The sequence below is a fragment of the Rattus norvegicus genome, chromosome 10 (genome assembly GCF_036323735.1).
Source record: "Rattus norvegicus strain BN/NHsdMcwi chromosome 10, GRCr8, whole genome shotgun sequence".
NCBI classification, from domain to species: Eukaryota; Metazoa; Chordata; class Mammalia; order Rodentia; family Muridae; genus Rattus; species Rattus norvegicus.
In genome coordinates this window covers 44,121,304-44,149,107 of record NC_086028.1, presented here as the reverse complement: position 1 = coordinate 44,149,107, position 27,804 = coordinate 44,121,304, and the positions used below count along the sequence as shown (strand labels likewise).

Below are 27,804 nucleotides of genomic sequence, written 5' to 3'. Positions count from 1 at the left end.
TTCTTTTCCATTGAACCCTCTTGAGCCAGGTCTTCACCGTTCAAATCGATCTCAGCAACAAAGTTTTTCACATTCTTACTTGGACAGCCCATTAAGCCCTATTTAAAGCATTCCACTGCTTTCCAAATGCAAAGTCCCCAAATCCACATTCTTCCAGACAAAAGCATGGTCAGGCCTCTCATAGCAATACCCCTGCTACCAACCTGTCTCAGTTAGGGTTTTACTGCTATATGAACAGACACCATGACCAAGGTAACTCTTATGGGACAACATTTAATTGGGGCTGCCTTACAGGTTCAGAGGTTGAGTCCATTATCATCAAGGCAGGAGCACGGCAATGTTCCGGCAGGCGTGGTGCAGGCAGAGCTGAGAGTTCTACATCTTCATCTGAAGGCTGCTGGCAGAATACTGGCTCCCAGGCAGCTAGGACAAGGGTATTAAAGGCCACAGTCACAAGGCCACACCTACTCCAACAAGGCCAAACCTTCCAACAGTGCCATTCCCTGGGTCAAGCATACACAAACCACCACACTTATGACTCGCAAAGAGTAATGGAACTACAATAATGGTCTTTTAAATCTATTTCCTTCTTTGTCCAATTAACATACATGCATCGTTTGGTGCCATTATTAACCTGCTCCAAGTAATGAGCCAGGCCTGGTGGCACTTGCCTTTATTCCTAGTACTCATGGAGGCAGGCAGATCTCTATGAGTCCTATGCCAGTTTGGTCTACAAAGGGTGTTCCAAAGCATCCCAGGCAACAGAGTCTACATCTCAAAACAACAAAATAACCCTACTATAGCTAACAATGAAGGCTTCTGCAGCCACATTCTTCCCTGTGTTACTTCACATTCTGTATTGTATTCATTTATTATTCTTTGACTGTGTGTGCATATGAATGCTTGTATGGTTCCTGTGGAAGTCAAAGGATAGTCTGCGGGCAACTCCTTTTTTTCCCTTCCACTATGTGGGTCCTGGGGATTGAACTCAGGTCCTCAGGCTTGACCATAAGTGCCTCCATCTGCTAAGCCATGTCAACAGCAGACATTCTTGTTATCCCATTTTCAGTAGCTTCCTAGACTCATGCTCCAAGGAATTTTTCAAGCATCTGGAAAAATTCCCTTCAAATATTTTAAATTCTGAAATAAGATCTTTTTGTCCTTATAAGAAACTATTCTCTGGACAATTTATAATGTGACAACATTTTATATTTCCTATTGCACACAACTATTCTTTCTTTTAAATTTGTGCATGTATTTAAGACGTCTTCAGTTGTCATCTGGGAGTCAAAAGCAAGGTGTCACCAGGGATAATAGGGCTACTTCTAGGGAGGATGCAGAGGTGGGCTGACTTCTCTGTAATAACGTGGGTAGGGGAAAGCATTCAAGAGCATGTGTTTGGATAGACTGAATCCTGTACACCATATGTTGTCCTCAGACGTACAATCTTGAGTCAGCCTCCCAAATCCTGGGACTGTGCTCAGAAAGCTTGTTTTGGGCAAGTGCATGCCTGTGGCTTATTTACCAATAGAAACCTAATGCTTTCCACAAGTGTCCCAAGTCCTTCAAAAAAGCAGGTTCCTCACTGGCTATGTATTCCCCTCCATGGCAATACTCACACTGGCTGGAAAGCTTTTTAACATGACAAAGACAGAAACCGAACTTGAGGGACACAATTCTCAACCAGAAATCATGACTACAAGACCTATGTGCAGCTGACAAAAGACTTTCTCCATGTTTCCACCTGTCTTCTGGATTAGCCAAGGTGCTTTGGAATTCCGGCTCCACCCTGTCCCAGTATGCTAACAGACACTGCTAGGTCACATGCCTACCTTTAAGAAAAGTGGAAGTTTGATCTCATCTAATTATAATAAGTACAACTGAGAGAAATCTCATTGAAAAAGTATCCAGAAGAGAGACCAACACCAAATCTTTGGCAAAGCATAAGATGATGTTGTGTGGTTAAAGAACATTCTGTTGCAACCTCTACTAAATTATTGATGTGTACTTGTAAACTGTAACTCTCACTACTGTGTTGATGTTATACTGTCTACTAGTTCCAGGGAGTAATGACTGTATCTACCATAGGCATGCCATGTTGTTGGCTGAAGCAGGCTCTATGCTCTTATGCAAACAGTCTCTCTCTCTCTCTCTCTCTCCCTCTCTCTCTCTCCCTCTCTCTCTCTCACACACACACACACACACACACACACACACACACACACACACACACACTTTGGTTACACCGCATATACTCACAGCTAGGTTGGTGCCCAATTTGAAAGCATGAGAAAGAATAATGAAAAGGAACTTATTCCTAGACTATTTCTCCCAGAGGATAAAAATATCATTTCTTCACAAAAGTCTAAATCAAGTCACAAGATGGCTGTGAAAAATATCTTTATTCATGTTTTCCTACCTTAATATTTACTCTTTTAGAAATATTGGTTCACATTAAGAAATCACCATGTTAGAAAAGCACTAACATCTATAATTGGCAGATAGTTGGTTGCAAACGTCATATACAGTTAAATTTTAAAAGATTAAGAAAATACAAATAGGAGCCTTACAAGATGTAAACAGGCTAGGATAAAATTTAATGAGGAAAACCTTAATGAAAATCATTAAAGAACATTACAAAAAGTGCATTTCCGGCATGCCCCTGCATCCAGAGAACGTCTGCTAGTGTGATAAAATCGTATGTGCAAACCTTACCTGTAGCAGTCTGTTGTGCCTGGTGTGTAGCTGTACCCCCTGAATGAAAACATTCCGTCCTGGGGGAATGCCCATGAAGACTCAAAAATAAACCCCTAAGTCTCCCAAAGCCCCCCATATAAGATGCACAGCGCCCATCCCTTCCTAAGCCTATGAAACAGGAAAGGCTGCTGGGAAGGGGAGGCTCTCTGACAAGCTATATGCCTGCTGAGCTTCCTGTAAGCGTCCCACTTTTCCCAGGTCACCTCCACACCGAGGTGGGCTTTTCAGTGATGCAGCTGCTGCCATCACACTCCTGCAAGCTCAGTAAACTCACTGGACTCACCAGACGGGAGCGTGAGAGAATTGTTTCTTTGGTCTGTTGTTAGTGCCCCATCGGACTAAGTAGACACCTGTTCATGCCTCAGGACAAGGACAATCGTGTCCTCCAGGGACCTCAGCTGCAGTCCTGGTAGCCACTAGTGTTAGCTGCAGTTCTTAAACTTTGGTTGTGACAAACATCAATGTTCCTCATTCTATGGCGCATTCAACAATTGTTACTTTTTATATTTTTAAGTTGGGGTCTCATCGTGTAGCTCTGCTGGCCTAGAACTCTCTCTCTGAAGACCAGGCTGGACTCAAACTCAGATATCTGAGTGCCTCTGCCTTCTGGGTGTTGGAATTAAAGATACACCCCGCTACACCCCGCTCAGAAATAATCTTAGAACTCTTAACACTTTTTAGAGAGTGACAATGTCATTTTAATGAATAATTTCCCATATACGGATGTCAATGTTTTATGGATACACATATATTCCACACATGAAAAAAGCTTTACGATCTTTTTAATGTGATGCTGGTGCCAGGTAAGGCATTTAGAGTTTATTGAAATGTCATGGTTCTTTTTATCCACCAAATGGCTTGAAAACACATGAAAGGTTCTGTCTGAGATGCTTTTAAAATGAGTTACAATGAATTTGCTTTACGTTGCAAAAAGCTTGTGTAGAATGTTATATCACCATACAAACAGGAGATTTATAAACATACGAAGCCTTCACTCTCTCCAATAAGGCATGTCCTTAAATCAGTGCCGTTTGCTACATTTCTTATCAAAGGTAAACCTCCCTGCCTTTCAGGCCGTGAGGACAAATTCAGAGATAATGTATTGCACGCATTCGTGGTTGAGGCCAGAAAGAAAGGACTCATTACAAATGTTAAAACTCCGATAAAACTTAGGGCATGTTCTCCCCAAAGCACTACACACACATATAGGCTGCCAGGCCCCGGTAAAGGAAGAAAAGTGAATCTTAGCACAGGAGACTTGTGCATATAGGACCTCTCACAGTGACATTTTTCCATATCTGTAACACTCTAGATAGGCTTTCCCACATGTTAACAGCATCCCCTCTCTTATGGATTCTTCAATGTGGAGGTCACCTTCCTGTAAAAGGGTTGTCCATGTACATGACATTTAGGTACTTCCAGCCTGCGAGCCCTCCAGTGTTTGCACTGGGTAAGTCATGCGTGTGTATGTGTGTGCGTGTGCGTGTGTGTGTGTATATATCACTCTGGTTTCTCAGGGGTAGGGATTTCTGATGCACATTATGTCTGTTTGTTATACATACTTATGTGAGTGTATGATTACCTATTTGAGTTCTTGCACATGAAATATTTTCTACATTCTTTAAAATCTCAGGGCTTTTGTGAGTTTTGTTTTGATTGTCTTTTTGTTTTTTGGTTCAGTTTTTATATTCATGGGGTTCTGTGTTTGCGTGGTTCTCTAGTGGAGACAGATGTCTTCGCCTTACAGAATCAAGTTTTTGTACACACATTAAAGTGCTATGGCTTATCCTACCTGCCTTCTTTGGTATGCAGTAAAGGGTGCCTTTCAGCTGAAGCGTTCCTCACCTAATGACTGCTGAGATCTGACATCTAGGAAAAGGTTTCTCCACACACACACTGCACTCACCTCACACTTCTCAGCTGTGCGAGTGCCACACAGTGAGTTACCTGCTGTTGGGACTCCCCCACTCCCACCCACAGAGCTTTTCTACTTGAGGACCCCGCCACACATTTGCTGGAAATGTTTCCTCGTCCTTACTTTCCTAAGGCCTCTCAGCAGCGAGCCTTCTCTGGTGTGTACTAGGCTTGACATGTGGCAGGTGAATGCTCTGTAGACTACACTGACAAGACTCTGTGACACACAGGGAAAGGAGACAAATGCCTTGCTGCATTTGTTACATTCACAGGGCTTCTCCCCTATGGGGACTCTTCAGACTTCTGACTGAAGGGCTTCCACAGAGCTACACTCAGGGTTTCTGTCAGTACGGATTCTCCAGTCTTACTGAAGACCGACTGTTCCAGGGCTCAGTCAGAGGGGGTCTCTCGCCTGCAGAGCTTCTCCAATAGCTAACGCCTGACATCTGGCAGAAGCCTTCTGAACATGTCCCACACGGGTAGGTTTCTCGTGTTTTGAGTTCACTAATTAATGAGGAGATCTGACTTAGGACTGACGGAGTCTCTGCAATCTTTACATGCACGACGACCCACACCTCTCACCTCTCTGCGGTACCTGGAGAGGATGAACAGCTCACACTTTTTCTACATTCTCTGTTCACAGGGATTCTGACCTGGGCTTGCGCTAGGATGTCTGTGGAGGGTTGTCTTCTCACAGAAGGCTTCCCCAGAGCTCATGAGTGGGGTTTCTCACCCAAGTGAGTTTTTTGATGTATAGTGAGATAGGACTTGACGCTAAATGCTTTGCTGCAGTCTTTGCACTCAAAGGGTTTCTCACCCGTGTGAATTTTCTCATGCGTGGAGAGATTTGACTTCTGGTTGAAACGTTTCCCACAGACATTGCACTCATATGGTTTCTCGCCTGTGTGAATCCTCTGATGTACAATGAGCCCTGACTTTATACTGAACGTTTTCCTGCACTCTTTACATTCGTAGGGCTTCTCGCCTGTGTGGACTCTCTGGTGTATAGTTAGGTCACACCTTCTTTTAAAGGCGTTTCTGCATATGTTACACTCGTAGGGCTTTTCACCGGTGTGGGTTTTCTGATGTACACTGAGATTTGACTTTACGCTGAATAGTTTCTTACATTCTTTACACTCATAGGGCTTCTCCCCAGTGTGAGTTCTGTGGTGTAAGTAGAGATTTTGTGTGTGTTTAAAGGCTTTCCCACATACTTTACACTGGTAGGTTCTCCCACCTCTGTGACGTCGACGAGGCTGGTCGTTGGCTTTTACAGGTGATTCACGGGGCTTTTTACCTGGGTGTGGTCTCCGCTGTACACTCAAAGTGGAGTCTGGGCAAAATGTTTTCACACAATTACTCTCTTTACCTGAGAAGACACTCCGATCAGCCCTCAGTTTTGGCATCTGATGCACACATTTCTCGTCGCCATTACACCCCCGGGGTTTTCCCCAGGCACGCAGAGTGCGCTGAAGGCCTGCTTTTGCACGGGATGCTGGCTCACCGTTGGTACTCATGCCACGTTGGGTTTTTAGGTGTGGTTTTAGATGCTTAGTGTCAGAGAATGACTCCTTACACATGTTACAACCAAAAGTTTCTTCCCTTAGGCGAGTGCCCTCCCGGGCACTAAGAGCCAACTTATCAAAGGCATTTCTCGAGCTGTCTCCCAAAGGAAACACTGTACGTGTCCATACAGTGTTCACATCGAAGACTTCACCACGCTGAGCACGCTGGACGCGTTGTTGCCCACTTTCAACACTGAGATCCAGACTAAGGGGCACAGGAGGCCTGCACGGCACCTTAGCTGAATTAGGATGGTCAAGCTCCTTTGTAGCCTGCATCTCACCAGGGAGACACATGTTTTCCCATGTATCAAGCACCTCAGCTCTCCTTCTAGAAGAGTCCTTATTCTTAATAGCCAGGTGCAAAACATGGTTTGAACTCAGATTAAATATTTCCCCAAACCGGCCCCTCTCCTCAGCTGACGCGCTGCCGGTGATTACCAGGTGGCTCAGATGTCTCTTTCGATTGTCCCATCTGGTCTCCTTCAGGCTCTTCACAGGTTGCAGAGCTGAAATAAAAGTGGCCCCACGTGAACAATACAGAAGCCATTCTGACAGAGTCCTAATGCGAAAGTGAAGCAGAACCCCGCTAGTGATGTAACGTTACAAAATAGGGGCTGGACAGATGGCTCGGAGGCTAAGAGCTCGTCTTGCTCTTGCAGAGCTTCTATTGGGGTAAACTTTCATAGCAAATGCTGCACAAACCAGCTGACTTAAAGTAAGTTCTACAACGAAAAAGGTTGAAGGCTAATGGATATTACAATTTCCTCATCAAACAGGAGCCTTTCAACAGAGCCCTGTTCATTTGGCTTCCATGCTTGAGAACACCTGGACGTCTTGCCAAACCTTGGTCTACCCTATTCAAGAGTCTTTGCAGGTGTTCCTTGAATTTCATGGATTCTGGTATCTTGATTATGTTGGAATTCTGCAGGTGAGTGTCTGAAACCTATCTTTTCAATAATGACTTAGAAATACTGTTAACTTGGAACTGCTAATGAAACCCCAACCACTCTGAAGGTTAGAACTCCCATTGGCCTATGAATTATGTACCAAGTTTGTAAGTCTCAAAATTAATCTGAAATTAACTTTAAAACAATTTCTTCAAAACTCTTTGGCCTTAGAACCGCCCTATATTTTTCCATTCATTTGTCCGGCTAAGGAAACCTATTTTTGTGGTTATTAAGCTCTTTACACAAGGCAAATTTGTCAGATCACCACTATTGGTCCCACATAGCACACCAAAGTCTCTGAGGACTCAACTAAAAGTGACGAATGCATTAATGACCCCATGAGCAAGTGCTTGAAGTGAAGGATTACGTAAAAACCGAGGGGAAAAGGACGACGGGATTTAGAATAACTGCTTAAGGAAATGCCTAGGGAGAGTGAGCAGAATTTTCTGAGTCTGTGGGATACACAGCGAACACAGGAACACAGGAAAGGAGGGTCCATTTGCCCCTGAGAGCTTCCCTTGGCCATGACACAACGAGCATCTGGTTACGAAGTTGGTGTCAAGACTGGAGATGTCAGAACTGAATACGAAGAACTTCACCCACCCACCGTCTGATGAGAACTCAGGATGGGCCGTAGCCCAGGGTGCACTCACTGACCTTCGAGGCTCGGGTCTGCGGCACCGTCTTCCTTCCATGGTTCAGCTCCTTGCTCCAACTTCAGGATCAGCTCAGGTTTGGCATCACATTGATCTATTAATAGGAAATATTCTGTCTCAGTTACAAAATACTGAGTTTCAGACTCTCAGCAAAGAAAGGGCCAACATGATTACTACATGAGAACATGGTGTTTATAATCAATGCAGACATTAAAATAAAAGAAATACACAGAGGATAAAAGCATTATTCTGACTGGCCACCTGGATCAAGAAAAAAAAAAAGCAAGTGAAAAATTTAAAAATACATTGAATTAACAAAAATCTAAACTTCCTCAGCCGTAGGAGTTGGCAAGATCAGCAGAAGGGAAGCAGTGCGCTCTGAACCACCCTTCCTCCCAACGCCCCCCAAAAGAACCTTATACCAGGAAGCAGAAGAAAGTGAGAGCTAAGGAGTAAACAATGGATAACGATTTATTACAAACAAGATAGCAAGAGAGCAATAATAAGAGTTCTTTTTCTTTTACGCTGAAACTCTTTTGGTTTCTTGGATTCAGTTCCAGTCTCAGCTACTCTATTCTTGGTATTACCAGATCACCTTATGCCACTAAAACTAGGTAAGAAGAGATGACTGGAGAGAAGCCTTCTCTTGGAACAACACCAGGGACACAGCACAGAAGGGAATCTCTTAGCCAGCTCTCCAAGTGAGCAGACCTGGCGGCTTGGTATATAAGCAGGAAGCCATGTTGAGAATGAAGTAATGTCTGTGACAGTCAAAGCACCTGTCAGGCCACAAGGAAGTGCTCCCCTTCTGTTCCCTAGGAGAGCATGACTGCAGAGTCACCTAGAAGTCACTGAAGCCCATGAGAGCAAAAGTCAGAAGCTTTGCAACTGTGCTGGCAGGGACTGCACCATCAGGGGAGACAGCCAACAGCTGGAGTGTCCTCCAAGTGCCCTGGGAATGTTTAGAGCAGCTGGTAGTGCCTTAAGAGGAGTTAGAGCTGCTGTCAACTGGGGGTCCTTTTACTCAAGGCAACCAGGGCAGCAAGTCAGACTATGTAATTCATGGTCTTTGCTTTTTTTTTTTTTTTTTTTCTTTTTTCTTTTTTTCGGAGCTGGGGACCGAACCCAGGGCCTTTCGCTTGCTAGGCAAGCGCTCTACCACTGAGCTAAATCCCCAGCCCACGGTCTTTGCTTCTTATAGGACACACACACACACACACACACACACACACACACACACACACACACACACACACGATGTTGGAAGGAGGTTACCATTAACATAAGAGTCCTTAACAGAGATTTTTCCACCTTTGTAACACTTAACAACCTAATATCTGCCCAGTTTAACAAGGAAAGTCTGGTTCCCCACATCTGTGTCAACACTACAGAAAGGGACTGTTCAAAGTAATCAATTCCAGTGATATCTGGAATAGCTGCAAATTTTAATTAAAAGAATAAAGGGCTGGGTGTGGTGGTACATGCCTTTAATCCTAGCACATTGGAGGCAGAGGAAGGTGGATTTCTGGGTTTAAGACCAGCCTGTTCTACAGAGCAAATTCTAAGACAGCTGAACTACATAGAGAAACCCTGTCTTGAAAACAAAACCAAAAACTAACCAAACAACTAACCAACCAACCAAACAAAAAAGAACAGACAAGCAAAACCTAACTTCAAAATATACTTGGAAGAGACAGGTACCAAAGCACTTTGCACAGGAAGTGCAGCTTGCACAGGCAGAAAGAGAATGCAGAGATCACCACAGCATAACAGAGGGACCAACAGCAAATGCACGGGTTCCAGCCAGCCGAACCTCACAGGAGGCAAGAAGAACAAACGTTTAGAAGGAAGATGTCAACATCTGTGAAGCTAGGCGGAAACTGGGTAGCCTTGTGATGGAGAGAGGTGGTAGCCTGCCCCTTACCATCTATGGAGTGATGGAGAGAGGTGGTAAGCCGGCCCCTTACCATATATAGAAGCCAAGTAAAAATCCCAGGGTAGACTTTGAAATTATAAAAGCAACACTAGAAAACACAGGGGGAACACAAAAGGATATGCATGTAGGTAAAGGTCAACTTTTAAAGCCTGACACCAGAAGCACACTTAACACAAGCAAGCACTGAAACCAGGATTATATAATATAAAAATTTTGAACTTTAGTTCAGAAAAGCTAGCAGCTCAGAGAGTTATAAGGAAAGCACACAAAAGGAGGAAGTGTTTACAAATTCCGCCCTGATGATGGACTGCCTTCCAGTGTATATAATGTGCTGGCATCAAAGGGGACAAGCTGATGGATTCTGGGCAAACGACCACAACTGATACGTCTCCGAAGACACAAGGATGTGAACGTCCCTAACCATCGCAGAATTTCAAGTCTCTCATCGGGCTCTCACAGTACCATGACTACAATGACTATCGAACACACTTTAACATCACTGACGCTAGAGAAGACACCGAGAAGGAAAGGTCTGTTGTTGGAAATGCCATTAACAGGTACTGAAAAGCAGCATGGTGCTTCCTAAAGTCCTGGAAAGTGAACTGCACACAGCACAGCAGAAACCTTGGAACACATGGTGTCGGAATACAACCCTGGAGACCTCCAAGCGCTCTGGAGAGAACCCCGTGCAGTTACTGCAGCATCGCGAACAGAGGGCGTGACACCGATCTACCTTAGAGTCGTCTACCCTCAGAAGACCCGATAAGAAAATGTGCTAAACACGGAGAGGGTGAACTCGTCCAGTTATGGAAAAGGCCCCGAATTTTCTCCCAGAGGACCACTGAAAGGCACGCATTGAGTGAGGGAGATCAAAACAGAAGCAGCAAACACCACGTGGTCACAGTCGGTGGTTAGAAGCTGATGTTAGCTCGAAACATAAAGAAAGAACATCCAGCTCTGGGAGCCTAGGCACGGTGTGAGGGAAGGAGGGAGCATGGCTGACAGATGCAGGGGCTCGGCTGGATGGAAACACAAGTCCCACTGCCCCACAGCACACAAATCTAACTACACTTGACGACAACTACTTGAAAGTAAGAGGGAGAGTTTTAGGGGCTTGAGAGGTAGCTCAGTGGGTAAGAGCACTTGTTCTTCTTGCAAAGAACTTGGATCTGGTTCCCAGTACATACATGGCAGGCTACAACTGTCCTTAACTCCAGTTCCAGAGGATCTGACGCCATCTTCTGATCTCTTTGGGAACCAGGCACAGAACACACGCATACGATAAGGCAAAATACTCATGTACGTTAAATAAGTAAGTTCAAAGAGAGTAAGAGGGAAGGTTTTAAATGTTCCCAACAGATGGAAATGGCCTATCTAAGTTCATAGACTTCTAAGACACACATCATCATGTATATTGCACAAACATTGACACGACGACTTTCATTATAAATATGGAGTTACTAGGCGTCAGTGAAAGCTTGGAGGTAGAGTGCTTGCTTAGTATGCACAAGGTTCTGGGTTTGGGTGCTAGCACAGAGAGAAAACAAAACCAACAACCACCGCCCACTGATGGAAGGGGCTCCTGTATTCACCAAAAAGGGACAAGCTTCGAATAGCATGACTGGGACTGTCACTCACTCAAGGACAGCAGGCTGCTGTAGGTCTCCAGCATCACCTCCCTGTAGAGCTTCCTCTGAGCGTCATCCAGGTCCTGCCACTCGTCCCAGGTGAAGTCCACAGACACATCCTCAAATGACACCAAGCCCTGTAATGAGAAGACTTTCCTCAACCCAAGCCCTCAGCCTCAGGTCTGAGACAGGAATATGTGAGGCCCTCCCTTTCACAGGCTCTTCTTACATGAAATTCTCTATTCAGGAAGGACCCACCCCCCCAAAAAACACCAAACCAAAACCCCAAAACTACAAGATGCTCTGTATACTCCCTAGCTTGGTGACGAGGGACTCAGGTAGTAAATACACATTATTATTATTCCTTTGGTTTTCTATTTAAACACAGGCCTCAACTCCAAAACTGTTATTCACGATCTACTTCCAAATTCACGTTCATAGGTAGCCTTATACATCCTTCCTAAAACCGGAAGGGTTGCTAGTATCCGAAAGGAAATACGCGTCACGGTGTCCTATAATGGAGGGTAAGTTGGCCGAGTGTGCTGATGTACACCTTTAATCCACGCATGTGAGAGGCGGAGGTGGGGATCTCTGAGTCTGAGGCAAGCTTGGTCTATGTAGGGAGTAAACTGAAACCAGGTAGAATGACAATCGCTGCGGTGGGCAGGAGTTACGATGATCTTCGGCATGCTTGTTTCTGGCATCAAATGTGCAGATGCCTAAGGGGCAACTGGACAAACAGGAGCTTACAACAAGCTGCTAGTTACAGAGAACATAAAGAATGAGAAATTTCAGAAGCAGCTAACGTCATCAAACTGAGTTTAAACGGCTTTAAAGCAACTTAGGACACTAAAACAAAACAAACGAACGAACAAACAAAACAACAAAGGACGGAGAATATACTCGTATTCGGTGACTGAGGGAAAGATGCAGAGGTTGAAAACTGCACAAGATTTTAAAATATATTCTGGGGAAACAAGAAAGTTCAATATTAGATAATTTATTAGTATCCTTCAAGGTGAATTCAGGCATGGCAGCTCTTATCTGTGACCCTAGCACTTGGAAAGTGGAGGCAGGATGATTTCCAGTTCAAGATCATCCCAGGACACATGAGAGACTTTGTTTCAAAACGGAAACATGAACACAAATGAACACACACGAACGAACACACACACACACACACACATGATCCATGAGAGACTTTGTCTCAAACAGGAACATGAACACATGTACATACACACAGAACTTACATATAGATGTGTGTACAAATATATTTCAGAATAAGCATATATCTGTGGAAAAACTACATGGCCAATCCTTGAGCATAGGAATTCTTTCAATCTTACATGTTCTTACTCAGTGTCTTTAATATTGAGGATAGACTTTAGCCTCACAATTCAGTTATTACATTATTAGGACTATTGAATTTATATTATAAACATGACTGATTCCTTTTTCTGTACAACTGTTACTAGTTTATGGGACATCCTGTGAGTTTTTGGTGCTGGTTTTCTATTCTTGACGTTCTGTTCAAAGTGCTATCAGATGTGAGAATTTCCTGGTGGGGTGTTGAGGGTGACAGGTCTATGACCACACCTCCTGCAAACGAAGAGGATTCATTCCTGCCTTTTCTATCAGTATCCCTTGTATTTCTTTCTCTTGTCCTATTGCATGGGCAGAGACTTCAACCACTACCCAGTGTGAATAGCCTTGTCGTGTCAATGAGTTTAAAGGGAACGTTTCAGCATTTCCCATTTAGTACAACAGTGGCTGGGAGTTTGTCAAAAGCATAGGCATAGGAAGCATAGGCAGAATTGTTTGGAAAGGACTTTAAAAGCGCTGGAATCTGTTACAAGAGTTGACAAATCAGAGAGTATGGAATTAAAAATATTTTGCACAGCAAAGAGAAAATCAGTGAGCCTACAGAATGGGACAAAGTCATTGCCAGTGACGTATTTACCAGGAACAATGCCTACAGAACTCACCAACAGTAAGCAACGCAACTACTAAACGGGCAAGCCAAATGAGCAGATAGTCCTCGAACGACGATGTAGGTATGCCCAACAGGTCCACGAAAAAACGTTCTGTGTCACCAGCTCCCAAGAAAATGCAAACAGATGCTACAGTGGCATCGCAGTTTCACCCATTAAAGCAGTTACCAATTAAAAGTTAATTGTTGTTGAGGATTCCAGAAATTCTTATACATCACTTACACATCTAAATGAATGCAGCCACCGTAGAACCAATATGAAAGTTCCTCAAAATATAAATACCATATGATTCAGATATTCTACTCCTGGGAATGTTCTCAGAGGAGTCTGAGCCAGCCTCTTACAGGGACGCATGCCCCATCATCTGTGACTATTGTGGTGATATTCACTCTAGTCAAAAATGGAAGCAGCCGGAGCGTCCCACAACAGATGAAGAAAATATGATAGATATACACGATGGCATTTTATTCAGTCACCAAGAATGAAACATCTGTTAGGAAAACGGGCGGAACTGGAAGTAGTTAGTAAATTGAAATAAGCCAGAATCAGAAAGACAATCGTCACATTTTCTGTCATATGTGGAATCTGGACCTAGATACATACCACACATACATCTGTATGGGGACAGGAAAGTATACTGGGGACTGAGGGGGAGTGGAGGGAGACAGACGGGAGTGGGTAATGAACACAGGTGACACTAGAGAAGAGAGCCACTGGAGGGGGAAGGAGACCAGGAGGAGGTGGGGCTAGGGAGACCAGGAGGAGGTGGGGCTAGGGAGACAAAGGCGGTCACATGGTAAAACAAGAAGGAAATATAATGTCATGGGCACAGGGGTCACATACTCGTGACCACGTAACTCCAAAGCTGGGGCTGTTGCTTACCAAAACAGCACCACATCTTACATCCTAAGAAATGCAGAAAGCAGACTCCAGTCAAAGGATGGTTCTGCTCTACAGAAGGTACCACAAATCCCGAGGCTGGACCGGTGAGCATCGACGACACACGGTAAGTGGTAACTCCATACACGTATGGAGTGATATTAAATCCATATACAGAGTGGGTAAGCATTGAGGAGTTACAAGCTAGAATTATTTTTTTTTTGTAAGAAAAAAGGCCTTTAAAAGGTGTTTCTTATAAAATGGCTGGACTCAGCATCCGGGAAGCAAAGGATGACACACAGCCCTCGCTCTTCACAGTCACTGCCCTTTACAACCATGCACTCAAACACCACAAACTGAAATTCTCACTGAAAGTGGTTGTCTGGCCAGGGCAGAGGCAGACAACCTCTTCCTCTGTTGGGTAAGAATGATTTACACAGCATTTACAATGCATTGAGCACTGAAGAGAATTTAGAAATGTACGCAGTAAGGAGCTCTCTCTGGGAGCATGAATCTTTCCTCTCCTTTGGGCCTTGTGGATAGTTTCTTATGGTGGCAGGCACTTGTGGGGACAGGCTAGGACCAGGCACTACCAGCTCGAACTGATACTTGCTAAGAGGAGATGAAGAGCAGTCAAGGCTGGTCAATAACATCTATGTGATTGAACCTCAAGAAAGACTAAAAGAGTATTGGGTAGGAGAATCATTGCTTGCTAACTTGTTGTGGCCATTGTTGGGTACCGTTGTCTGACAAAGAGCTCAAAACACAGGCCACTGACAGGAGACAGCGGGAGTTTCTGCAAGCTGACACTTGGACCTCACTGATTACAGTGAAACCTTCCCTAGGCATAAATTCTAACCATGAGCACATTTCTGAATTCTCTAATTTTTTTCTAGGCACTATAACACCTGCAGATGAGTTGGGGAATCTCAAAACTTGTAGGTAATGACCAACACTTTTCTTGGGTGAAAGCTGAGCATTTTAAACCAGGAAGCAACAGTGGAGGCCTACGGCACGGCCATTAGTGGGCGAAAGGAAACAAACAACATGTTCACTCGCTCACAGTCGCTGCAGCCACCGAGGCTGCGACTCATTTGGTTCTGTGTCTTTGTTTTGTTTATTTAGCAACTTTTCCTGAAAATGTCTCAAAAGTGGTGTGAGGGAGATGGCTCCGTGGACATATGAACGGTCTGTCAAGCCAAGCCTGTCAGGTGGAAAAATTGACTCTCGCAAGCTGCTTTCTGATCTATACATATTCTCATTCTCTCTCTCTCTCTCTCTCTCTCTCTCTCTCTCTCTCTCTCTCTCTCTCTCTCTCTCCCTCTCTCTCCTGAACTTACCTCAGGTCAAAAGGAACAACACTGTCTAGGCTGAAGTCAGACCCACAGGCTCAACAGAACCTGAACTGTGGCTGTTGGAACAAGACTGCCCTTCTGCAGCTAAGACATCCAGGCCAGGAGACCTCGAGGTCACTTGGAAAGAAACCAAAGTGTCCCCAATCCCAGGGCTCCATGTACATCTTTACTCGGTCCAGGATTTACAGTGGTATGCCAACATTCCTGTTCCTTAGACACCTCGGGCCTCAATCTTCCAACCATGCTCCTTCCAGGCTGCCGGCCACGAACCCAAACCACTGTGTAGGTTGGTATGGGGACGAGTGTGTGGAATGCTCCTCATTTTTACCTGCTGATTCCCACACGCTGGCTTCTGCCTCTGAGGAAAATATCTGTCACTGTACTGACCCCAATTCCATGCACATACAGCTGTGTGGAGAGCTCTGCTCCTACCCTGTGGGGATAGCAATCTAGCCGGCTCTGCATCTTGTGTCTTTACCGGGCCAACACCCATATTCTATATCAGGGTAGAAGCTTCAGGAAGGTAGAGACCAGGGCAAAACCTGTGAATTCAAGAGTCTGGGCCCAAGCCATGCTTGCTGTCTGTTAGCAGTGTGGCTGACCAGCACTCAGGCATCACCACTGAGTGAGACCCTTCCAGGCTGGCGGGGATAGAGTTCCACTGTCGCTGGCTCAAGGATGAATATCAAACAAAGCCAGAAGGATTGCAGCTCATAACGTTAGACCTCAGGGAGCAAAGGACAGCGAGGGAAGAAGAAAGCCCAGAAAAAATAAATCCTTCTCGTGTAGGGTAAAAGCCATCTGGTTTGCTGTTATGAATACCAGGTACAGGGAAAGAATGGAGGATGAGATTTCATTTGACAAGGGGAGCTTGGGATGCTTTTGCATATCAACATGGGAGTCCAACTTATGCTCTGAAAGCCGGACAAAAGAGACAAGCGTCATGGAGATAGTTAAGGACATCAAACCACAGAGGCCTGAAGCACAAAAGTCTGAAGGGACAGAAAGCAGAACCCAAGGATGGTCATATGTTGAGTATTAGCGGGGTCATGACAGAAACTGAAAGGGCCCTTGAGGATAAAATGCATGCTTTGTAAGACCAGAGTCCTGACCCCCAGAACCCACATTAAAGCCAGGCAGGTATAGTGGCAGCCTATAACCCCAATACCTGGGAGGCAGAGACTAAGGATCCTCAGGGTAAGCCGGCAGGCTAGACCAGCCAGAACTGTGAGACCCTGCCACATACAGAAAGTAATCAAGGAGGACAGCTAGCATCCTATTAGGCTTCTACATGCACATTTGCCCACGTCTATAAATACTCTCTCTCTCACACACACACACACACACACACACACACACACACACACACGCGCGCGCGCGCGCGCGCGCGCGCGCACATACACACACTACACACACGGCACACGCACAGACACACACCACACACATGCACACACACAAACACACACCATACAGACACAGACACAGACACACACAGGCACACACACACGGACATGTACATGCACATGCACACAGAAGTACTTAGGAAAAAAAAAATGAAATGGCAAAATTTCCCCAGATAGTAGTTTCAAATGTGGAAGGAGTTTCAAGTAAGGCAGCTAGAGAATTGTGTTACCATTTAACTATAATTTAACATTCTGTGAAAACACACGTGTCTGAGTACCAGCGAATCGTGACAAGTGTGAACGCTGTGCTCACCGTGGGTTGGGAGTGAAGCACTGCATACCTCAACATGCATGCATGTGTTCATGAAGCCTGCTTAGGTGCCGCAGCCCACGAGAACCGGGCATATTCCCTTCCCGGGGTCAGTTCAAATGACTCTAAAGCCCACATGGTAGGTATATCAACATTATAACCTTACTATGCCTGTGTGTGTTTCTCTTCTGTTCATTTTCCATTCCGATTTCAGTGATCTCGCCAAGCTCTTAAACCGCAATGCAAAACAAAGCCAAGAGCAAAGACACTACTTACCATGACTGTGTCCATCCTCGCTCTCTAAGGCACACGGAGTGCCTTGCAATCGCAGCCGGCAGGGAAAGACGGGCAACAGAAGTGAACAGGCCCTTGCTGGGCCTTGTTGGTGGATTCCAGTATCTCTACATAGTTGCTGAGCCAAAAGCCAGAACACGACAAAGACGCCTCCGGTGAGGGAGCAGTGTCTTACAGGTGAGAGCCACCACCGCGGATCTAATGGGAAGAACGCAATTAATTAGAAATTAAACCTCCAGTTTACCCAGAGGTTAGTCAAAGTAGTTGCTGCTTGCTTAGTAACTGTTACCATGAAGACACACTGCGGTGTTTTAGGAATGGATTTTAATGAACAAGATGTTACTCATGAACAGTATGCAGCCACAGAAATTTCAGAGAACAGGAGTTCCTATTTTCCCGTCAGTGCAGGGGTACTGCACAGGACTCCACCCTCATCACTTGGTTCACATATGTAAGTTTCACGGACAAAATGCCTAGTGCAACCTAAGCCTTTGGCCCAGGGGTGTACCTGTAAGTGAATGTGACCCCTATTTATAGCAGTGCCTTGGAAGTACTGTTTAACGAGAGCCTGCCTGTGGTGTCCACAGACTGTGGAGCTCCCTCCCACAATGCCCCTCCTCTCTGCCTTTTCTTTTCTTTCTTTTCTTTTCTTTTTTTTTTTTTTTTTTTTTTTGGTTCTTTTTTTCGGAGCTGGGGACCGAACCCAGGGCCTTGTGCTTCCTAGGCAAGAGTTCTACCACTGAGCTAAATCCCCAACCCCCACGCTCTGCCTTTTCAAATGAGGTTTCCCATGCTAGCGGGCTATGTGCTACCAGTTCTGTGTCACCAGACCCTGGCCATACATCTAAATTTACTACAGGATCCAGGAATCACAGGAAGTTTGCATGTTGCCACAAGTAATGAAATCACATTGTGCAAAAAAGCACGCTCCATAGCTCGCCATTGTACTATGGTTTTAACTCTGGGCACAACATCATTGCCCATCTCCATCTCGGGGCAGAGCCTGACCAGAAATCCGTAACGATGAAGTAAAACAGTTCTACCCTAGCCGCAGTGGAGCTGTTACATCCTAAAGTAGGAGAGGAGGGGAGTTGAGGAGACCCTATCTGGGATTCCAACCATTACCGCCCATAGCTTGTGAGCTAGAATATGCATGCAGGAAATTAAAAGTTTACTGAATGTGGGGCTCCATGAGGTCACCGTCTATACTGGGATGGGACTTGGTGGTCTGGGGGATGGGGGGTGTCATCCATCCTCTCTGGTTCGCCAGGCTGGACCGTGGCGGAGTCCTTACTTTGGTAATTCCTAAGTGCCCACCTGAGGCGAACGGACATTTGTTCTTCCTGCAGTAAAAAGTCTGTGCTATTACCGAGCACTCTCCACAGAAGCCAAGACACATAAGAGCCTTCCAGATAAGGGAGAGAGGCCAGGAGATGCCCCAGCACAGGTTCACCCCACACGTCAGGCTGCTCTAGGATCTAGGACTGTCACTGCCAGACAACGGGACACTAGACACAGTAGTTGTGGTACCAGGGTCAGGACTAGGAGGAGACAAGATACGACTGAAGACAAGTCTCCTTGCTGCATCAAGGAGGATCGGCTCAGCCACATCGGGACCGAGGGCGACAGAGGCTGTGAACTCAGCCCCGCACAGAGCGCCCTGGATCGCACCATCTGCACACCGCACAGCGACCGCCCCTGCAGGCAGAAACCGGCTGTACTCACCAGAAGGCAGCTGTCTGACTACACATAGATGTCCCGACAGGCTGGCGTAGGGCTGAGAACACAATCCAACCCCCTCGGAAACCGGAAGCAAGATGGCGACGCCGGAAATAGACAGGAAGTTCCTGGGAGCCGTCCCGATCTGGATCTCAGAGCCAGTGAAACCGTCTTGGGGTCTTACGTGGTTTAGGGCATCCCAGTCACTAGGTAGTGACATCGTTGCAATGGAATACATCAAAGCTCTAAAGTGAATGCTTTGTGAAGTTAAACCCAGAAACAACTTCTGTATGCCAAAAGAAAAAAAAGTTTTTAGCTGGGTGGGCGTGTCGGCGCACACCTTTTAATCCCAGCACTGAGATGGAGTTCCAGGCAGAGACCCTGTTTCAAGGGGTGGGGCGGGGGGAGGAGAAAGAGAGGAGAGAAAGGGACGGGGGACGGGGGGTGTCGGAGAATAAAAGTAAGTAAGTAAGTAAATAAATAAATAATAAATTCTTGTATGGCTGGAGACATGGCTCAGTGATTAAGGGCACTATTCTTGTAGAACATCCAGGGTTTGATTTCCAGCACTTACATGGCAGCTCACAACCAGCATCCCCTTGGGACTCTATGGGCATTACACATATGTGCACGACCTACAGGCAGGCAAAACACTCACACATAAACACTCACTCATACCTACTTATTAGGTAGCTAGCTAGCTAGATGGGCGTTATCAGGTCTTTTGTGGATTTGCACACGCTAAGTTAAAGAAAACCAAGTACCACAACTACCCTTAGAATTGCAACCACCACATGAAAATAGCACAGACGCAATCGCCCCTCTTCAGAATCTAAAATTCCATGTGAAAGGAAGAAAAAATGGAGGGAATGGTCGCTTGCTGAGGTTCGTTAAGGGAAGGCTGTTTCCTATATCATAACTTTCTTCAAGTTTTCTCACCTTTTTTTTTTTTTAATTCAGAAGAAGAGGACCCGAGCCATACCTTTGGCTCTGGGTAGAAGTATAATATTTTAAACGGCCTCAAAGATTACAAAAGCAAAGACATAGGCTGGGTGATGGTTCACATCTTTAGTTCCAGAACCGAGGAGGTAGAGGCAAGCAGATCTGTGAGTTCCAGGCCAGCCGGGTCTACATTAAAAAAAAAAAATCAGGACAACCAAGTCTCAATAGTAAATAAATAAAACACCAAAGTCATACAATTACCCCATTCTTACAAGTTAATCCAAACGAGCTTTTCGACTTCCTTAATAGAAAACTCTTGTGGGGTTGCCCCAGAAACCTCAGTATGATCTTTTTAATGGGATCTCGCTCACTCTCACCCTCAGCAATTCTCCTCCTTATTCTGCAAGTTATCTCCACACAGTGCTTTATTTGATCTCACTAGAGGAGAACAATGCCTGGGGGAGCTGAGGGAGAACCAGAGTGACTGCCTAGGAATACGTTCTGGGTCAAAACCTGTCCTGACTGAATCCAGTTCCACAAATGCCCTGCCATGTGAGGGATGCTGTTCTAACTGTGGGCCTGGTGAGCATCATGATATTGGGACAGTGCAAGGAAACGTTCTGCCATTAGAAAAATGTAGGGTTGGGGGTGGAGTTATGTGCCATTGGTAAAGGCACACAGCTGACAGCAGAGACCCCAAATTCTGATTCTAGCACCCACACCAGGGAGCTCACCACCCCTGCAACTCACGTCCCAGTGGACCCAACACCCTCTTCTGGACTCTGTGGACACCTTCAGTCACACTTATACACCCCCCCCCCCAACACACACATAAGTTTTAAAAATTAAATGGGAGCTTACCACTTTACAAAACTGTGCTAACTACTGGCGAGTCTATAGGTTGCCCAAGGCTTAGGATTTGGAGACGACGATTACCATCCTTCTGATGACAGGGCAGGTAAGCAGCAAGAAAATACTAAATTCTTTCACTATTCTGAGAAACTGTCATGGGATTTTATTTTGAGACAAGATATGACATTGAAGTTTTCATTAACATGTAGCATGCAAACAAAATAACTGTGCTTTCCATCCATGAAAAGCTCAGTGAATTATTGCATACTGAACACATTTGTGTAATAGTGAAAAACAAAATAGCCTCTCTCATGCTCTCAGTAACTATGGCCTTACCTATTCTAAAAGGTATCCAAGACCTTTTGTTGTTCTTGTTTTTAAGACATATTTTATGTGCACGAGTGTTTTGCCTGTCTGTCTGTAATTGTACCATATGCAAGCCTGGTGCCAGAGGAGGTCAGAAGAAGGTGACAAATGCCCTAGAACTGTAGTAAAACACACTTATAGAAATAGTCACGTGGGTGCTGGGAACTGAACCCCAGTCCTCTTCAAAAGCAACAAGCGTTCTGAACCACTGAGCCACCCCTCCAGTCCCCATTGTTAATAGAAAACACTGTCAACAGGTAGATAGGAAATCCAGAGCTTCTCAAATCCTTGAACAGCGCTCTAACGTTTGGCTACTCACCTGGCCCAGTAATGAGGTTCTTAGGAGCTAACACTGTCAACCTCGTCTGTCTGAGACATTTCACACAGCCCAGAATGGTCTCAAACTCAGTATGTAACTGAAGATAACATTGAAGGTAACATCGAACTGGTCTTCCAGCTCCACAGGGCTAATAGACTTGTGCCATGTTCTGGGATTATAGGCATTTACTGCCACACTTGGCTTTACTTTGCTTTGTATAAAATGTATGTGTATTTTACACAGGCATGTATATTTCATTACAGAAAAGTATAAAAACAAAACTAAGCAATAGATTTCACAGCTTCAACAAGTTCTTACTAAGCATCTTTAAACTTTATTGCTCTAGTCCACTCCCTACCCTCTCTACCTATCCATGTTTGTTTTTAATTCCCCTGTTTGTTTAGTCAGATATGCATACACTGAATGCTAGGGTATGTGCATATGCACAGTGGTACCCAAAGAGGCTGGAGGAGTCTATTTGAGTCTTCCCCTGCCCTCAGAGCTGAAGTTATAGGTTGTCAGCAACTCAATGTGGGTACTGGGAATTGAACTCAGATCCTCGTTGGAAGAGCAGCAGTGCTCTCAACTGATGAGCCACCTCTCCAGCCTCAAACTTACTTTCTTTTTCTTTCCTTTAAATTCATGTGTATGTATGCCTGCTCGTCTCTATGCGCACCACTTGCGTCCAGTACCCGCAAAGGCATTAGATCCCTTAGAACTTGACTTACAGGCAATTTTGAGCCATTAAATACAGGTGCTGGGAACCAAACCCGAGTCCTCTGAAAGAGCACTTAGCCACTGAGCCATTTCTCTAGTCTCAAAGCTACAAATCTTTTTTTTTTTTTTTTGGTTTTGTTTTGTTTTGAGATTGAACTTCTCTATTATTTAGTTCTGTTTCCCCCGCAGACCTCTTGGGGAAGAGGACCAGGGACCAGGGGTAAAGGGAAGATTGACAGGTGCTGGACAGGCAAGATGGGAACCTTTTTTTTTTTTTTTTTTTTTTTTAAGATTTATTTAATATATATGAGTGCTCTGGCTCCTGCACGACAGAAGAGGGCAGCAGATTCCCTTGTAGATGATTGCGAGCCACTATGTGGTTGCTGGGAGTTGAACTCAGGAACTCTGGAAGAGCAGCAACTGCTCTTAACTGATTTTATCAGCCATTTCTCCAGTCCTATCTCCCCCTCTTTTTAAAAAGCAGCGTGTAGACCAGGATGATCTCAAGATCACTGTGTAACTGAGGTAACCTTGGACTACTAACCGTTCCGCCTCCACCTCCCAGTGCTGTGGCAGCCGATAGGCTAGTTCACCACACCCAGTTTATGAGTTGCGGGTGATGCAGCTCAGGGCTTCCCACGTTCCAGGTCAGCCCTCTACCCACTTATCCCCGTGTCTGGTGTTGGTCTGGAATTTTTACCCCCCACCCCAGCATTGAGAGTACTTGGGAGTCCAGGCACAGTGTTGGCTGGGAGGGAGTGGCCGATGGCACAAACCGCCGGCTTCCCTGGCTATCACTCAGGCTTCCAGAAATAGAGCGGAATGCGCACACATGTAGATACGGAGGTTTATTTTAAGACCTGACCTCCCACAGGATCCTGTGGGCTCTCAGCCCAAAATTAGCAGAACCTGCCAGCACTCTTGAAATAAAGAAAGTGCACGAAGCTTCAGAGGAACTTCAAAGACAGGGGCGGAGGATGAGGGGGGACTTCCCTCTGGACCCACAGTGGAGGGGGGGGGGGAGGGGAAGGCGAGGGAACGAGACTTGTCTCTTCTGGACCCAGCTTTTCTCTTCCTTTTTTCAGGTGATAAGTTGAGTTTGGCAACAAAAAGTAAAAGGATATCTGGGCACGAGTGGGGATTCCGTGAGAATCCCCCAGTGAGGGGCTGGGAGTGTGGATAGGGGTGGAACCCTACCTAGAATCCTCCAATGAGGGGTCCGGGCGCTAGGGTTGAGCCCGGCCTTCTCAGGGAGGCTAGGGGCATGGTCAGGGTTGGAGCCTCGCCTAGAATCCTTAGAGAGGGACTGGGGGCGTGTTTGGTGTTGAAGTACGGTCCTAGCTTCCAGGAGTGGTCAGCTTACACCCTTAGCTCTGGCAATGAAAGCACGAGGGAACTGGGAAATTCTCTCCAGTTATCACTGAAGTTGGCTTAGGAATCACGGTGATGGGACACTGTCTTGTAGGGAAAGATGAGCCTCACTCTGGACAAAGGTAGAAAGTGGTAACCATGACGCACGGAGGAGGGTCCTGTGTAGAAATTCCCTAGTGTTCTTATCGGACATCAAGTCCAATAAGAACACTAACAGGACTGGACCGCCGTCTGAAGGGCGTGAGGAAATAGGTCGGAGATAAAGAAGGGTCACACTTGGCACTCCATCATCGTCATCGCAGCAGCAGGCTAGGCGGCTGCTGTTCAAGGGTTGGGTCTTAGGCTGTAGTTTAGCGGAGAGTATTTGCTCGAGTTCATTTTCATAGCCGAGCAGGAAATAAAGAAAGGGAGTGCAAGGTCATTCTGGCCTACAGAAGAGTATCTCAACAACCATAACAAACCAAAGCAGAAGGGACATGGTGGGGGTGCACGCTTTTATCCCAGCACTCAGGAGGCAGAGCGGATCTCCGTGAGTTTAAGGCCAACTTTCAGGGCTACACAGAGAGCTCCTCTCAAAATAATAATAAAAGGTATAAAAGATAACAAAATCAAACCTAGAAGCCAACAATAGAGAAATCCAGGAAGAGTCAGTACAGACTTCTGGAAAGGATAACCTCGGCTCAGGCGCAGGCTATCCACCTGCCTCTGCCTCAAGAGCTCCGTGTAACATGTGCGTGTCACCAAGCCTGGTAAGTGCTGTTTCTTGACGTGCTTACATCACACCAACCACAGTCTTCTAACACACCATTTAGTTTTAGAACGAGGGCTCACTGAGTTGCCCAGGCTGGCCTGGAATTTACTTGGTAGCTCAGCCTGGCTTCTTACTCCTGATCCTTTCTTTTTGGGCTGGCAAGTGCTAGAATGAGGGGTGTGAAGCATCTCTCCTAGATTCACTCCCACATAATGCAGGAGGAGGAAAGCAGCCATCCAAAGCAGCTTGCCTCACCTAAAGGTCTTGCAGGGAGGGACCTTTGGTATGAGAAAGATTGGAATGGCCTGAGAAGGAAATCAATTTGGCTCCTAGCTCTCTGTAGAGTTCTGGGAAGGTCAGAGAGTAACTTTGTTTTGCACTCTTAATTGTGAGCCTCCGAGCTACAGGGTCCAATCTGACTGATGATTTAATAATCAATTAACTTATTTATAGCAGGGTCTTCTCATATAGCCCTGGTTAGCTTGAAACTTGCTCTCTAGCCCAGAGATCCCTGCCTCTGCCTACTGACTGGGACCAATGGTGTGGGTGACCACACTTGGCTATTTTTCGTTTACAAGGCTTTTAAGAAAAATGTGTATAAGTATTTTACTTGAATGTATGTTTATGCACCACATATTTAATTGATGCATGCCGAGGTCAGAAGAGGGCATTGGAACCCTGGGAATTCAGTTAGAGATGGTTGTGGGCCACCATGGGTAGAGTGCCAGGGCTGGAAATTGAATCCAGGTTCTCTAAAAGAGCACTAGTCTTAGCTACTGAGCCATCTCTCTAGCCCATTTTGTGTTTTTGTTTTTTTGTTTTTGTTGTTAGAAATGATTGCACTCTGTAGCTCAAGTGGGCTTTGAGTCACAATCCCTTGCCTTAGCTTCCCAAGAGCTTGGATTGTAGGTCATAGACTTTTGTCTATGTTTTGTTAGTGTGAAACTGCACAGAAAGTTGGAAAATGTCTTCAAAAAGAAGCTGGGCATGGTGGTGTGCACCTTTAATCCCAGCACTTGGGATTAAGGCAGGTGGACCTTGGTAAATTCGAGGTCAGATTGGTCGACAGACTGAGTTCCAGGACAGCCAAGGCTACCCTGTCTCAAAAAAACCCCAAATACAAAGGTAAATAAACAATAAGTAAGCAGATAAGACAGACATGTGAAAAGAGAAATAGAAAAATGAAAGAAAAGATTTAAAAAGGAAAAAAAAAGAAAAAACCGGAAAAACAGAAAAAGAAAAGGGATGAGAATGGAAGAAAAAAAAAAAAAAAAAAAAAAAAGCAAAGCAAAGCAAAGCAAAGCGAGCCTGCACAGTTGGGATTTGAACTTGCCCCGCCTGGTGTCTCTGATTTCCTCTGCAGGGTTTCCCTGTCCCTGCTTCCAGCTGGCGGCATCTGATGGGAACCTCTTAAGGCAGCCATTATGAGGCAGTATTGGAGTTTGCTCTGGTTGCCCAGGATTGGGATTCCACATATTCAATATCTGCTCAATGCTTCTATTTAAGAATTGCATTCTACCTAAGAAACAGTCTCAACTGTGCACTCTCTTCTCAATGTCTCCTCTAGTTCTACTCTTCTAAATACAGAACGCTAGTTCCGAGCTTGCCCCTTAGCATTTTCCTTTCTATACTAAGAAATGTTAAATACATATTTAGAGATGTTGTATTAGTGATGGTTTAAATATTCTGTAAGTACTTATTCTGTTTTCAATCTAAAATACCATTGTGAACTGTAATTCACTGTTCTCTGGAACAATAATTTATTTGACAATGTTGTTTCCCCTATGTGCCTCGCCGTTTCCCTTTTAAATCTGCACATACAATAGTATTTATGTGACTGTCCAGTAGGTCTACTACTGGGGAGGCTGGCAGGTGTGGTGGCAGAGGTGCTCAGTCAAACCGATGAGTCATAGGTACAAGTCTGTGAGTGTGTGCACATGTACACACACACACACACACACACACACACACACACACACACGTTGGGAGCGATGCCCTTGAAGCCCTCCATTGTTGATGTTATTATTATGATTAGAATTAAGTATGACTGGGTTCATGGAAAATCCCCAGCCAGCTGCAGAAGACTAATACAAATCTGGTGGTCAAAATTAATAATAATAATAATAATAATAATAATAATAATAATAATAATATATATATGTTAAGATACCCAATGTGATGACCTGTAACCTTTCTGAAAAACCAACATCCTGCTGACTAATAGATATGACAAACCTGTGACTTTTCTGACATCCTGTCAACATCAGCCTACTCTCTGACCACATGAATATTGTGCTCTTGGCCTGCATAAATGTTTCTTACTTCTCCCCTCTGTTACCCATGTTGTGGTATAAATTCAGCCTTGGGGAAAAATAAAATTGTCGCCTTGATCAGACTCTTGTCTTGGCGTCCTTCTTCGAGTCCCTTGTTCCCTATTCTCTTCCAGGTACCTCCCACATCCTTCACACACACACACACACACACACACACACACACACACACACACACACACACACAGTACGGGTTAGGAGTGACACCTTACATAGTTATCAAACTCAACGCTGCATTCCCTCCCAAGTGCTAGAATTTTGTGCAAGCATCACAGTTCCAAGAATTCCTATGTTGCTTTGTAACTTGGCGATGATTTCTTATGGCCCAAGAGAAACGCAATTCTGTAAGTGACTGCCCCATCCCCACAATCCCCCCTCCCCGCCAGATCTCATATCAGCTATTCCAGTGGCTCTACACAACACTATTGAAGTGGGTTTTGATAGTTTTGTCTACTGACCACTTATGGGATCTGCTAATAAAGGATTATTTGGAAGCTGAATCTCTGCCTCCACAGGTCAGTGTACAACTGAAGGCCTCCACTTGTCTTTCTAGTACATTCTAAGATAGGCCATGGGACTCTCAGCATTCTGTTGTAGCCTCCTATCAACCTGTAAGACACTTGTAAATTAATTCACTGTAATGCTTATAGGACCTAGCTTTCTTACAGTCCACATTACACGCAAGTATTTTATCTAATCTCAGCACATCATACTGAGACAGATCTATTTTTTTTAATGGCAATTAAATAAGTCTCAGGTACAGAGCATTTGGTGCAAATTCTCACACCTATGCTGATGCCGT

General features: G+C 45.2%; 1 protein-coding gene across 4 annotated transcripts; it reads right to left on the bottom strand.

Annotated features, from left to right (window-relative positions):
• Positions 1 to 253: 253 nt before the first annotated feature.
• LOC134480797 (zinc finger protein 717-like) lies at positions 254 to 27,721 on the bottom strand. Of its 4 annotated transcripts, XM_063270103.1 has the most exons (5): positions 19,361 to 27,721; positions 17,618 to 17,833; positions 7,841 to 7,933; positions 6,675 to 6,742; positions 254 to 423 (listed from the first exon to the last, which is right to left on the bottom strand). In XM_063270103.1, the coding sequence occupies exons 1-5, from the start codon at positions 19,590 to 19,592 to the stop codon at positions 376 to 378; spliced, it is 657 nt and encodes a 218-aa protein (XP_063126173.1). In that variant the 5' UTR covers positions 19,593 to 27,721; the 3' UTR covers positions 254 to 375. The 4 variants fall into 4 exon arrangements, with proteins under 4 accessions (XP_063126173.1, XP_063126170.1, XP_063126171.1 ...); XM_063270100.1 differs by lacking the exon at positions 254 to 423 and having other exon boundaries at positions 2,384 to 6,742; positions 19,361 to 27,359; XM_063270101.1 differs by lacking the exons at positions 254 to 423; positions 19,361 to 27,721 and adding an exon at positions 11,414 to 11,540 and having other exon boundaries at positions 2,384 to 6,742; positions 17,618 to 17,834.
• Between the last annotated feature and the right edge of the window lie 83 nt (positions 27,722 to 27,804).